The following is a 15,005-nucleotide window of genomic DNA, read 5'->3' as shown; positions in this document are numbered from 1 at the left end:
TTGTAAACTGAACGTGTAATTATGGCTAAATTCAAATTGTGTTGTTTTTGTTTCTTGTAATTTATGATTGTTATTTGTAGGCTGAATTTTTTGTTGTTCTCTCTTTCAGTCTGCTTCTTAATTTGACTTGTCCTACATTCAGTATACTATTTAATTATGTAATGAACCAATGGGTCAAATAAATGAAGTGAAATAAAGATTTAAGTGTTCATTTTTTGTTGTTGTTGTTAAATTGTAACCTGTGTTATTAGTATAAGGAGCATATTGTGCTGTATATTTTTCTTCCCTTGATTTCTCTACCCTGTTATTGAAATAGTTTATTACGATATATATACTTGTCGTGTATGTATATATCTAAATGTATTTACTTATTATCTAACAGTATAAGTAGTACGTATCATAGTATATTGTGCCGTACTGTCGTATTTTATTCTGTTGATTTCTCTGTCCGATGTTAATGTTGTTATCATTTTATGAATAGCTGTGACTTTATTATGCATTTAATTCTATTTACTTTTTAATGTATACTGACGACACCTATATGACGTGTATGGTCAGTGGTTGGTAACTAAATATGAATGGGTATACACGACGATGTTAATCGGTATGTTGGCAATACTGGCCGAGGGCATTTGTTACAAGCGGAAAGAGCATGTTTCGAATTTTGTAGCAGAAAAGAGGGATTGTTAAGTTTAGGTAGGTACTAGCTAGAGAGCATCTTGGAAATGGAGACAGACGTAGGACTGTACGAAGTAGAGCCTAATCGGAATGCTGAAGCTTATCGCAACTTGCAACAAGAACCTGTTACAGGCATTGCAAAATATTTAGATATCATCGAAATTGCTGAAGGTATGTTTGTTTCAGTGATGTGTGTGTGTGTGTGTGTGTGTGTGTGTGTGTGTGTGTGTGTGTGTTACTGATTTGTTTGTTCTGCAGATGGATCTACGTTACTTGGATGTTCAGAATTAACGGGGCGCTTTTGGTGTGGCTCGCTGTGGTATTTTGAGGATGCAGAACTTACGCCAGATGTGTATAAATGTCTAGCAGGCGTTGATCGTGAGACGGGTGTATGCGATGGGAAGTTCCTGCAAGATAAGTATAAAGTAAGTATTCAGTAGAAGTATTTATCCGGTCGACGTGGCCGTGCGGTTAAAGGCGCTGCAGTCTGGAACCGCAAGACCGCTACGGTCGCAGGTTCGAATCCTGCCTCGGGCATGGATGTTTGTGATGTCCTTAGGTTGGTTAGGTTTAACTAGTTCTAAGTTCTAGGGGACTAATGACCTCAGCAGTTGAGTCCCATAATGCTCAGAGCCATTTGAACCATTTTTAGAAGTATTTAATTTTTCGGGAAACAAGTGACATTCACCCATGTTGGCCGAATTTTGCACAGTTCTGCGCTTTGAAGGAGCTTTTGTTAGGTTTATTGATATACTAAACAATATTGTCAGTGGTTTTTGCATGTACTCAGTAAGTATATATGCATCTACATTTCAACAAATGTTGATTTAAAATTTCATGTCTTAGATTGTTGTTGGCGAAGACTCTGGTGTTATTCAAGTACTCGCCTTGATTGAATCTGAGGATAAAGATTCATTTCATTTTACATGCCTCGGGTCTGCTTGCGAGCATGATGATAGTGTTAGCTCCCTTTCAACATTTAACGATAAGAAGAAGGTTGTTTCAGGAAGTTTTGATTGCAGGTAATATATCTCACATGTTTTGCCACAGTTAATTATAAGCATGCATTATTACTGTGGGTAAATTTAATTTTAAAATGTTTATCATATTTAGTATAAAGGTATGGGATATAGAGGCACTAGCTCCAGAACATACGTACAGACCTGCTCATGCACATCATGTGACGTCAGTGACAACTAGTTCTATGGACAGATGCCTTCTGGCATCAACTTCTCTTGATGGTACAGCACTGTTGTGGGACACGAGGAAATCCCAACCATCTTCAGGTAGAAATATACTGTTAAATGACATTTAAATTATTCTTGCTTCAGTTTAGACTAATGTATGTTTAATGTTGCAGTTTTATTGAGGGATATAGGGCTCACTTCAGTAGACTGGCGGCCACAAAAATCTGAGTTTGTTGTTGTTGGTTCCATAACTGGTGATATTTTTACTGTCGATGTTCGGCACCCGAAGCAACCTCTGGATACGTTGACTGTATTTAGCAGACCTGTCTATAAACTTAGGTTTTCCAATTGGTAAGTAAACACTTCAGTTACAATTTTTATTTTTGGCATATTATACATCATATTTCACCAGTGACTTAAGTAGCAATAATTACAGTGCGGTGTACTCATCTTGTAGTGTGCAATGGGTAATAGTTTAGTTGCGCTGTGTTGGTGATCAAATTATTACAGTTCGGGATAAACAGGTTTTATTAACAGGTACACAAAGCAATCAGAAGAAGTGGAGATATAGAAATATCAGATGCCCTAATAAGATACTATCCACTGACACACAGACATACCAAGATAATCGGCACAACAAGCCATACCACTTAACACTCCCTATCTTGTTTGCTGATTTTAGAGAGACAGTTGATAATGATCTAGCTAGTTTGTAACTTGACTTTGGTAAGTGCTTTTTTAAACATGTCTGCCAAGTGATCCGACTTGGTACAGGATACAAGAATAAAACGATCATTGACCTTTTCACCACTTTTTCTGTGGTTAGTTAGTTAGTTCTTTTGTGGCGATCATTATTTTTTTAACAATGGCATTGTGCCCTGGTATTCAAAAAAGAATTGAGTTGGCTGTTCCACATTGATACAGATCTCCTGCCAGAATGTGCAAAGCCACACTATTTCAGCAGCTGCATTAGATACAGCAACATAATCTTCTGTTGTAGATATGACAACATTCCCCCCCCCCCCCCCCTGCAAGATATCTGGGTAATAGGTCCTCTGTTTAATGTGGTGACGTAACTCGGCCGAATATCAGTATCTCCTGTAAACTGAGAATCTGAGTACCCGCAGTGCTAGAGATTTCTCTCTCTCTCTCTGTGTTTAATTGTTTAATACTGTAGTATCTTGTACCTTGACAATATTTTTGGATGAGTTTAATCCTCTAAATACCGCGTGTATCACATTCTCGTAAGGTACTGTGCATGGACTTGGTGCTGCATATCCAAAATGGTACCATTTGTATATTTTTGTAAGTATAAATACCTGTATAATGTCAGTACAATCTAAGGACATTAAAAGTCACAGAAAAATAGTATTTATTTTAATTTTGGTGCCAATTTAAAGGATAAAGATAAATTAATATGTAGCTATGCACTTTATTGAAATCAAAAGTATTGCTTAATTATAATGTATAATATTGAATAATTAAAGTATAAAACGTATACATGTATTTCTCATATTAACTGAAACGAATTACAAGGTACAACATACATAAATATGAAAACGCTAAATATCAATTGCTGTGCACTTCAATTTCCCCATCTCCTCGTTGATGACAACAGTCGAAAACTACTTGGCATGTTGATTCTTGCATACAAAATGTTTTGATGTTGAACAATGTACAGTAGTCTTTATTCTTGTGTGGGGCCGCATTACTGGCATGGACCTATCTTTTTTTTTTCATTAAACTGTTTTGTCGGTTTGGTATTAGTTGGACCTCGGTAGTATGTGAGGTGGCAGTATGCGCATGCACGCATATATATATGTAGTGTTCAAAGAGACTGAAAGCAATATTTTCCAGGAAATCCTGTTTGCTACATGTTTGATGTTCATTACTGCACACCCACAATGTGTGTGAATTTATTGCTACCATGTTCAAATATCTGAAGAATGTTGTTTTTCTTGAAGTCTAGTAAAATGAGCACTTTGTGTCAACTTTATCCACGCCCTCCCTCGGTATGGTTATAATCAGTTATTGGGGTAGGTTTTCCCGTTTCTGTGTCTGTTTCCTCACTATCGTGCGTTGTAGATAACAGGCGGACACATTTTTTTCTTCTTTGGGATAGTCATTGTACCGAGAAATGTTACACCATTGCCCAGAAGAAACTGTGCCAACGGATAGCTAGTATAGTAGTTGGCGGTAGTTAAATTTCTGAAAGACTCAAAAGATACCCTGAACCAGTTGCTTAACTATGTCGAATGGTTCGTTTGATGTAAAGCAAGAACATTTCCTTTGTTTGTTACAGTATATCTCAAAGCTGTGCGCATAAAATCTTCTATCGCACATGGCGTACAATTTCAGGCTATACTTCGCATGCTTGGCAGACATCTATTGGCTGACACTACACTGACCTTGAAAGGGAAGCAGAATTTCATCAGTCGTCACAAATTCTGATAGCGAGTAATTGATTTTGCAGTTACTTCTTTAAAAGTCCCAGTACACCTCCCTAATGGCTGCTAATTTATCGTTTTTTCCTTGTATTTTCCTGGTTGCCCTCTCATCAGACCTGAGTCTTCCCATTAGAAACATACATCTGTTGTAGGAAACACAACTCGGCATACCATCATCCCTGCACCATTATGTTTCCAAGCTCTTCAGGAATTGGTGCAGTTACTTTGGTTTAGAGCGATAAAGAATAGAACTCCAAAAGGAGCTTTCATTTCTGAAGAGGAAATAAACAAAGAATCTCTCCCCCTTGTATATTGAATTGTACATCTCCGTTCTGAAACACACACATTTTGTGTAACCAACAGTTTTGTCAATCATATTCGTAGGTGTCCAACAATGGAAACTCCAGGTAGAAGTATCAACCATATAGGAAAAGAAAGATCACTACTTACTGTAAAAGACACACAGTTGGACAAGCGCAATTAAGACACTTACATAAAGCTTTCGGCCCCAGCCGTCATTAGTAAAGAGACATACAGTTCACACACAAGAAGGCTCATGTAATGCACACATGACCGCTAACTCCATCTCGGGCCAGAATGCAACGTGGGATTCAAGCGCAATCTGGAAGGACGGGGAAGGATAGTAGTGTATGGGTGCGGTGAGAGATGAACACTGTCTGGTGGAGTGTGCAGGGATTAGACTGCCAACATGCGCAGCATCAGGAGGTGGTGGGGCATGGAGATGGGAAAAGGAGGAGAGGAACGGGGAAAGATGGGCAGATGTGTTGGCAGATGGCTGCAAATATAGTCTGAGGTGACTGGGGAGGAGACAATAGGACAAATGGGATGGAAATTGTTGGAGGGTGTGCTAACAGTATGTTACTGTAGGTCGAGGCCGGGATAATTACAGGAGTGGAGAATGTATTTTAAGGATAAATCCCATTGCAAAGTTCAGAGAAGCCGGTGGTGGAGGGAAGGATCCAGATGGCTCGGGTAGTGAAATAGCAGTTGAAATTAAGTGTATGATGTTCAGCTGCTTGCTGTGCCACAGGGTGGTCTACTTCGCTCTTGGCCATAGTTTGGCAGTGGCTGTTCATCCTGGTAGACAGCTGGTTGGTAATCATATGAGTAAAAAAAAAAGCCGTACGAGGCTGGTGAATGGCAGGGCCACTATTGCAGATGTTCAGGCCCCTGATGGGATAGGATTAACTTGTGATAGGACTGGAATAGGAAGTGCAGGGTGGGTGGATTGAGCTCCACCTGGGTGTTCCACAGGGATGTGATAAATGTGGCAGGGGATTGGGATTTGGAGTGGTATAGGGATGTACCTTTCTGTTAAATTATTCTGCCTGCCTTTTGTCACAGGAGTTCAAACCAGTAACAAACTAAAACTTCGGCAGTCGTGTAAGAATGCAAGTGTCTTGGTTTGGTAACATGGAATAAAATATTCTCGGCCTTCCAGCCACATAGTCATTAAAATTCTACAAGCTTTTGACAGGTGCTCTGCGGCTATTGTCAAGTGATAAGACTGCCAGTTTGATACTATTCTGCCCTTTATTAGCTGTCAGCTGGGATGTGCTCGTGGGGTTGTGATATGTGGACACCCAATGACTTGGTGTTCGATGTGTCTGCTTCAACTTCACAATCACTGGATTGCACACCATGCTGAGTTACAGACCACTCTCTATTAAGGGTGTTATCAGTGAGTTTTATTTTGACAGCTTCTATAATTACTGTATTGGCAGTTGTTAGTGTGAGCCTGTACAGATGTTTTATCAGATTTAATCCAATAACCATTTTCTGAAGCATGCTCAGCTAAATCTCGCATAGCAGATCCCATTTCATTTTTTGTAGTTTATATGTGTTATGTGTTCCTAATATTGGAGGTTTGCACTTGATACATTGACTGGCATGAAAAGTGCAGCACTTCACTTTTTACAAAAACAAATTTATTTTAAATTTGACACTTTTATGGAAATTGTGGAAGGCGTAGTTCTCAACACTTCTGCAATGTAACACTTGTATCTTCCACCAAAACATCTTTTGCAGCTTGTACGGGGCTATTAATGGCACGTTTACTCCAGAAAGCTGATTATGACAATCGCAGAAAGATCCTACAAAAATGTGTGACTGAAAGGGGAACAGTTCAGTGTACAATAAGAGTGGGAATGCACTATTCACTTACTTTCAGTAATGTCTTCCAGGTTGTGCAGGAAACAATTGAGGCTAGTGCAATAAACAATCAACACTTCATCATTTGCTTGCAAAGCAATGCCAGTGTTATATTCTGTCTCAAAAAATTTGTTGAAGTGCTTTGCTTTGATTAAACAGATCATTACGTGAAGATAACGTGTCGTTTATTGGGTGGTGTTTTTTTGTGCTGGTCAGTATATAATGTATATTTTCTGAATTTGCTGTGCAGTTTGTTATTATAATGGAAAAATGCATTTTATTTCCTGTGAACACCGACTTCAGATTTTTACAAGTCAATGTGTAACGTCTGTTTTGCATTCACATTTGATGGCTTTGCAAACTCTCAACCAAATTATCACTTTCCACCCTAGTGTAGAATCCAGGCCATGCTACTGAACAGTGTCATTACAACCAAGATTTTGTGAAAGGGACGGGAACACTCACTCTCTAGCCCAGTTAAAAATATACTAACAGAACTTCTACTGCAAAATTAAAAAGTGAATAAGCATTTTTGACAGTGAAGCAACACAGGTAGGACTCGTAGGTCTATCTCTCCTTTAACAGAGGCAGCACTTTCACTTTGAGCTTTAACCTGGGTTATAGAAGTATATAGTAGTCTGTAGTTTGCAGAATGGCTGCTGAAAATTTTTGTCAAGTCAGTACTCGTTATATAGGGGGTAGTAGATTACGCATGTTAGTGGGAATAGCCTTCTGAAGACAGACATGGTTGAAATAACGTAAGACGTCAGAAAATATTTAGCATGTAATGTTTTCAAAGTTGTAGACGGGGATGTGGTAAGAGAGATGTTGTCTTGTTTCACATCCTCACACCGTTCAGCACAACAGTGTCAGATATGTAAACACCACTCGAGGATTAGGCCTCGTGTCTGTTCTGGCTGGCTGACTGCTGCCTACAGGGTGGTAAAAGGAGTGAACATGTTGGAAACATTACAGATTAAATATAAATATATATAAAAGGTATACAAAGTAAGGTAGGATTATGTGAGGATAGTGCATATATTCATATCAAATGTATTTACCCGAGTAATTTGTTTGTCATCTGGTGGCTATTGTCATAACTAATTTCATTACAGTAATGATTGATATTTCTTCTCCTGTCGTCACGTTCCTGTAATGAAGATATACTATATTTTCATTTAAGGCTGCATCTTTTATTTGCAAGGGTGAATTGATAAGATAGTAAGCCATATAGCAAATAATTTCAAAATAAAAATTTGAGCTCAGTGTTTCTAATTCTTATTTGTTCAAATAAGAAATTAATTACAGCTTTGCATAAAAATTATTTACAGCAAAAATAATCTTCAGGTGACAAAAATTTCACTGTTATTTTAAGATTAGCATGAAGAAAAGCTGACTTGTGGCCACACCTGGAAAAAGGGAGGGGAGGTAGGGAGGGAATTGGCAAAGAATCTGATCACTTGCACTTTACCCATTGAAACAGCCAAATGGATAAACAGATGCATTGGACTGTTGTAAATGCAGTTGTTTGATGTGGTCTTACACATTTCCATTTCAAGTACCCTTGAAAATTTTGCAGTGGCATTATGAGGACTTCTTACTGTTTCACCCTTTTCCAAATTGAGCTCTAAAAAATTCACTATTTTCCCCCAGTGGCTAATTTTCACATTGTTGTTATTTGACCTTTACCCTAAATAATGTCCCAAAACGATATTGCTTGAGTATTTTTTACTTGTAGTAAGCACTTACCATGCACTCTTCTTCATGTGCAGAACTTTGCCCACAGTATTTGACAGGTCGTATTTGCTATATGCCAGCTGTCCCCACCCATGTGTTGCTGTGGCTCCGTCTGGTTAAACGGAAAAGAGAAAGCATATATGCAAAAGAGAGAGCATAATATGTATAGGAAGTGTATTATGGAAAGGATAGATTGCTGCTAACAGTATAGTGGAGAATGTTGAGTCGCAGATAGGCACAACGAAGAGACTCCTAAATAAGTAAGCTTTCTGTCAAAAAGGCCTTCTGAATTAGACCACACACATACACACTCATGCAAATGCAAGTCAAACACATGACCACTGCGAACAACTGTGCATGGTGGGAGAAGTAATCTGGAAGGTAGGGGTAAGGGGGAGGGATAGAAGGGTAGGAGGTGAGGACAGTAAAGTTCTGTTTGAGGGAGCATACAGGGATAAGGTGGAGAGGTACACAGCCAGGTCCAGACGGAAGGTTAGACGGTGGTGGGGAGGGGGGTGATTGAAAAAGGAAAGAAGTAGACTGTGGATGTGGGTGCATTGGTGGAAAAGAAGGGTGTTAATGGGAACACAATGGGGATTGGTGGGTGGAGGACAATGACCAACAAAGGTTGAGGCCACAGTTTCAGTGGCCATTCATGCAGACAGCTTGTTGGTTGTCACGCCCACGTAGAATGCAGCTTGGCCTTAAGATTGCATGAATGGTTTCAGTCAGTTCTGCCTATTACGGGACAGGTGTGGTGGTGGTGGTGGTGGAAGGATGTATGGGACAGGTCTTGCTTCCAAGTCTATTACAGGGACATGAGGCAAGGGTTTGGGAGCAGGGGTTCTGTAGGGATGTGCGAGTATATTGTGTAGGTTTGGTAGGTGGCAGAATACCACTCTTGGGGGAAGGATGGGAAGGATAGAGGGTAGAACATTTTCATCTTCGGGCATAATGAGAGGCAGTTGAGTCAGTTGCTGCTGAGTTTAGACAACATCTCACACCCACAGCCTTTTAACTCCTCTCCTTTCCCACTCTCACCTACCCCAGCCTGCCCTCCATCTAACCTCCTGACTACACCTAGCTACCCTACCCTCTCTGCACCTTGTTCTTGTATGCTCCCTCAAGCAGCACTTCTGTCCCTCCCACCTCCCCACCCCGTCTCCCCTCCCCACCCCAAGATTTCTCATCCGATTGGACACAGTTGTTTGCATTGAGGTGTGTGTGTGTGTGTGTGTGTGTGTGTGTGTGTGTGTGTGTGTGTGTGTGTGTGTGTGTGTGTGGGGGGGGGGGGGGGGGATGATATTCTTGGTCTGTGTTTTATGAAGATGGCAATATAACAACTTACTTAGTTTAGTCGGTGTCTTATAATATATAAAGTAAAATGAATGCAAAATAAGTATCATGAGTCGCACGCTCGGTGCAGTAGAGAACAGATGTACTAATGCTGTCGCTCCACTGTGATGACTCATGGATGCGACCTGGCACACATCTTCCGAAGGATGGGGTGGTGGGTCACTGCTTGGTTGAGCCTGCTTCCGAACAGGCTTCATCTGGCCATTCACATCTGATGACAGAAGAGTTGGATGTGGCAGACCATTGTCAGGTGGAGCCTTCTCTCTCGCCTGCTACACGGACACTGCCTGCATTGGACTTAACAGATGGAAGACTTGTCCAGTGATGAAGACCGACTGGTGCACAACCCAGCACTAAGCACGCTTCCAACTGCAGAGTGCAAGCATCGCAAAACTGCCAGCGTGCTGTTCCACCTCGATGGCGAGTGGCGCAAGAGGTCAGATGTGGTGCAGACAGGCATCCAAAAGAAGGCACCCAAGAAGAACAGATAGCCCACTGTCTCAACTACAGGCAGCAAAAAGGGCACCATAGCTGACAACAGCATGGCGGGGCTTGCCTTTTTCTAGTCAAAGCGAGCAGCGAGGCCAGCTTCTCCCCCTCCCCATGGTTTACATAAGCTGCCAACCGTTTCAACATGTTGATGGAAGAAGATATGGCAGAGCAGCAGGGGAGTGATACCGCTGCCCAAGGCGGCCACCCTACACAAGAAGATTCTGCTAACTCCCACCCAGCAACAACAGTCAACCGGACAGAGGTGGTCACTTCCCATTGTACTTAAAGTGGAGGAGGACTACTGAGGATTCCTGCAGCTCCTGAATAAGTTGACTGTGCTGACGACATAGTAAGGGCAGCAGGAGAAAACCTGGTGCGACTTCAGGTTGTAAATTCAGCAGACTACCGGATGTGACGGCTGAGGCATCAGTGTGAGCGATCCACTGGTACTCGTGTGCCTCACTTCCAGAAAAACTTTTGAAGGTCATATGCAAGGGCTTCCCCAATTCAATAGGCCCTGAATTCCTGAAGAAGGAGCTGACTGACATGAAATTTGATGTGTGTAAAGTAACATGCATCAAATCCTGTGTCACATACGAGGGGATGTTATTGCTGTTGGTCATCACGGCCGACACACTTGAGAACAGACAACTCTTAAATCTCAAGTGGGTGGCCAACACAAAGGTCAGTGGATCATTGAAGCAGAAGGGGATGGTGAAGAGTTTCTGCTGCCAATAGGTGGGGTATGAGACTCGCCACTGCTCCTTTCCAGGGGCATGTGCAAAATGTGCCAAGAACCATGCCAGCGGGCACTGCTCATATCCAGACGCGCACACCCAAGAGTGCAAACTGCAGCGGTCCGCACATAGTGAGTTAGAGGCTGTGAAGTTAAAATAGCCACAGTAGCTCGCCAACGCAGCAAGCTGCCACCCAAGCAGACAGCCGGATAGTCTTTCCACTGTTTGTGTCCAGGCATGCAGCCAATGACAAGGTAGGCCCATGTAAAGATGACACTGGCCAGCGAGAACAACACCCGTGGCCCATAAGCAAATGGCAATCGGAGAAGGCGCATCTGTCTCATGAAGTGTGTCTGGGATGGCACACCAGATCAGCGAGCTGACCCACCAAGAAGGAAGGCATGCAGAGCAGAAGCAGACAACATGGTGGAAAGCAGGAGGTGTGGCAACACTATGACCACGCCTCAGCTGCACCGAGCCGCCGTGCAGCACCCAGTGCGAACAACAGTGACCTAGCTGCAATAGTTGTCTCACACTCTGCAGTGCTCAAAAAGGTGACACGTCTGGCTGAGGCACTGTAGAGAGTATTTGAGGCCCTGCTGCCAACCGTGGCCATGCTGACTGCAATGCACACACAGCCTAAGCTGCTCACAGCATTGTCCGTGCCTGAAGTATTTAAGCCTGGGCCTCTCGAGCTGACTGCCTCAGTCAGTATAGAAGCCAAAATTTTGAATGGGGCTAACCTCAGCTGGTGACAACGAAAATGGAAGGAAACTTACCAGTTACCAAAAGAAAGAGTAGGGGAGGCATAGCAGCCACGACTGCTGGTATCCCACTGCAACCAGGCAGTGACAGTGATCCCTGAAGTTGCCAGTGTGCAGAAATGTGGAAATACAACAGCTTATGACCTGAGACCTCTAAAAAGAAGTTTAAAATAGAGGACATGAGTAACAAAGAAAAAAATGAAAGGTCATAAGAACAAGCAAAAAGTAGAAAAAATTCAGTGTATCCAGAAAATGAATTTCGTGATTTAAATGTGCTCAGACAACTGTACTTAGTCGTGTGGGTGTTGAAATTAGAAAATTTGAGATCTCTCTGATATTGTGGATGGAACTGAATCTCTTGAAAAATGCGAAACAGCATAAAAAGACAAAGGCATAGCATTATATGCTGAGGACAATTGACAAAAACATCAGGCCACATGTCTTGTGGAACTTCCAAGGCTATGTCCAATAAACTTTAAGCAATACACAAAAGCGATTTTTCTCAAAGATCTTGGCTGTTACTTAAATAATTTTATAGTTGTAAACATGATAAAACTAGACTAGTAATATAATGGCATTGCAGAATAGGACATTTGAACTGAATTGTCTGCAAGGCAGAAAAGATGTTGGAAACTATAATCCTACTCGGAGTACTGTTGTGACAAATTCGGCAGTGTCTGCTATAACCTCGGCCAGCAGTTCCCCGGTATGTGTTGGCAGTGTTGTGCATAGCAAGTGCAGTGCGGAAATTGGTATGGTGCTCAAGTGCTAGGAACACAGTGTTGGGTCTCACAAGGGAATGGTCCAATAACACATGTTGAAACCTACCCTGAAGTCTTTTACAAAATTTTAGTTGCTAAGAGGCACTGCAAGTACTAGAAAAATATCTGAAAATTTCCAAATTTGTTGTGCGCCAGGCGGGGGTAGAAATGTACACCCCTGGTGGTGCTGCAGCACTCGCGCGCTCTCTCTCTCTCTCTATCTCTATCTCTAGTTCGGCAGTACATTTGTATAACATCTATTACGAATTATCAGTTGCTTTTTGCAGCATTGGTAAGCATTGACCATACAGATAAAGTTGAATTAAAATTTATTGTTCTTTCATAAGGCACGCGTGCTAATAGTACCTCTTTATTTTCCCTTCCAGTTTCACCGTAGTGTGGAATCAAATTAATGTTCTCATTTTAGGAGTGGTGAAATATGAAAAACTTGGTTTCCAACTGAAATCGCCTACTTCTTTTGAGGACGTATATATGATATGTGTCATTTGTTAGTTGATTTTCTTGACATTCATTTGAATGATTTCGACATTTTGTTTGAAATTGTGTATACGGTAGAAGAAATGGCAAATAACTGAAGATTCCAATAATTGTGGCTCAGATGTCAGCTGTGCCAGTAACAGTTCTGAAGAAAAATACCTTCCAAGCCTTAAAAAAAATACAGTAACAGCTTTCAGCGGCAAAGAAAAGGCAGTGAAATATTGGTTAAATGAAGGAGGGAAAAAACGCTTGATGTTACGCAGTGTGCAAAGGCGTTTTTGTTTTGTAAAATCGGCGCATGAACTGTAAAAACGGAAGAATGAATTACATGAAGTAAGAAATATGTGCCAAACGGAAACCCGAAACAATCTGAATGAAAAACTGTTTGGAAGATTTAAAGCTGTTTGAGAGGCTATGGACTGTTGCCAATGGAGATATAAAAGACTGGGCCCTCCAAATTGCTTGCGGCATGAACATTGCTAATTTCCGGGCTTCATTGACCTGGCTTTGCAGGTTCAAGAAATTGTACAGAATAGGAAGTAACAAAATTACCATGTTTGTCATGTAAACATGTAGAACAGCTGTCAGTGACAGACAATGCTATAGATAAATTCATAGCCGATACTAAGATGAAACTTACAAATGCTCATGCACGTGTTCATTTCCATTCGCTCCATTGTAAACCGGCTTTAGGTTATTGAAAATGGTGTCCATGAACTCCGGTGCTGCGTGAATGATTTGCCGATTTGCACTCTAAGTGGGCAGGGCTGTACAAGCTGCTGTTCTTCGCATGGTAAAAATGTGTAACTTCAACATTTTTTAGAAATTACTTGCTGTGCCTCTTAGCAGCTAAAATTTTGGCAATGCATTTCTTTCATTGTCTTCTTCCTGTGTAAAAAAAATTCAGGGTAGGTTTCGGCATGTCTTATTTGACCTTGTTAGTGCAACTGTGCTGTTTTTTGTTTTTGTATTATATAGGTTCCTTATGAGAAATTTGCACTTACCCACACACTTACTTTTTCAAATTTTTTGAGTTTTTGTTCGGAATTGCTGTGTTAATCGAATTGGTTGTATTGTGATTTCCAATGCAGCGAATAATTTCTGCATCCAACGAAACTGTTCCCTCCGGAACATTACCTGTTTTATGGTAATAGAGCACGTAAAGGCAATGTCAGCCATCCAGGTGGAGCCTAAAATTGACAAGTGATGACCCAGGTGCATTCTTGAGTGGAAAACTATGAAAAGAGTAAAAGATCAGTTTATTCGTTTAACATACAGTGAAATGTCTGAAGAGCTGAATGTTTCCTGTCTGGCTGTCGGCCAATCTTCATTCTGGCCTTGTAACCTAGTCCTATGGTTTGTGCAGGAGTTACTGCAGGCACGACAAAATTTACACTCGCGGTGAGCCAATTAGATAATCACTATGCAGCTGAAGTGTAGGACATTATCACTGTGCTACCACAGGAAAAATCATATGCTAAGCTAAAATCGGAGCTGATACGGCAAGTTGCAGCTTGACAAGAGCTCCAGACATTTCAGGTGTTCATGAAAAAAGGACCTAGATCATCTAAAACCCTCACAGTATTTACAGCACCTTCACAGTAAGGTGGATACTAATCATGGTTTCAGATAATTTGCTGTGCACTCTGTGAAGCTGCAGGTTACTGCTGCAAGTTAAGGCAATAATAGCAACTTGGAATGATATCCCATTGGATATAGTATAGGAACTGGCTGATGGCATGCAAGAAGCAATTGTTCCAGCACAGGTTAGTGCAGTGCTATAGTACCACGGCACCACAGATGCCTGTAGCACTTGCCGATTATGATTCCCTTGTGACCAAAGTCAAGCTACTGTGTGCCCAGCTCGGCAAGTTATTGTCACCAAACAGTTCAGAAGACAACTGCTGCAGGCACTGTAGCCGACTTCTAGGAGTCGGTCTACCAGCAGTACCAAATTATCTTGTTGAGAACAGCTGGTGTGTTGGTACCATTAATGGTTCAGAGAGCAAGCATGGAAATGTACCACACCATGCAGCTATGTTAAATGCCCACAGAAGGCAGTCCTAGAGGTAGGCTGGTGGCCCGTCATCATCAAAGTGCCTGTTTATTACTGATTGCAGCTCTGGTTTGAAGTTTCTCATTGATACTGAATCTGACTTGAGCATTCTCCCACGAT

General features: G+C 41.5%; 1 protein-coding gene across 1 annotated transcript in view; it reads left to right on the top strand.

Moving 5' to 3' along the window:
* Positions 1-606: 606 nt before the first annotated feature.
* The window catches only part of LOC126188226 (methylosome protein 50-like), a 46,156-nt gene continuing 31,757 nt past the window's right edge, over positions 607-15,005 (top strand). Inside the window, exons 1-5 of the mRNA XM_049929779.1 lie at positions 607-849; positions 937-1,103; positions 1,525-1,700; positions 1,792-1,964; positions 2,039-2,216. Coding sequence (XP_049785736.1) covers positions 726-849; positions 937-1,103; positions 1,525-1,700; positions 1,792-1,964; positions 2,039-2,216 — 818 coding nt within the window. The 5' untranslated portion in view covers positions 607-725. The remainder of the gene's footprint in view (positions 850-936; positions 1,104-1,524; positions 1,701-1,791; positions 1,965-2,038; positions 2,217-15,005) is intronic.

Source organism: Schistocerca cancellata, chromosome 5 (assembly GCF_023864275.1).
Source record: "Schistocerca cancellata isolate TAMUIC-IGC-003103 chromosome 5, iqSchCanc2.1, whole genome shotgun sequence".
NCBI lineage: Eukaryota > Metazoa > Arthropoda > Insecta > Orthoptera > Acrididae > Schistocerca > Schistocerca cancellata.
Note: the sequence above shows the minus strand (reverse complement) of the source record. Positions and strands in the feature narration are given on the sequence as shown.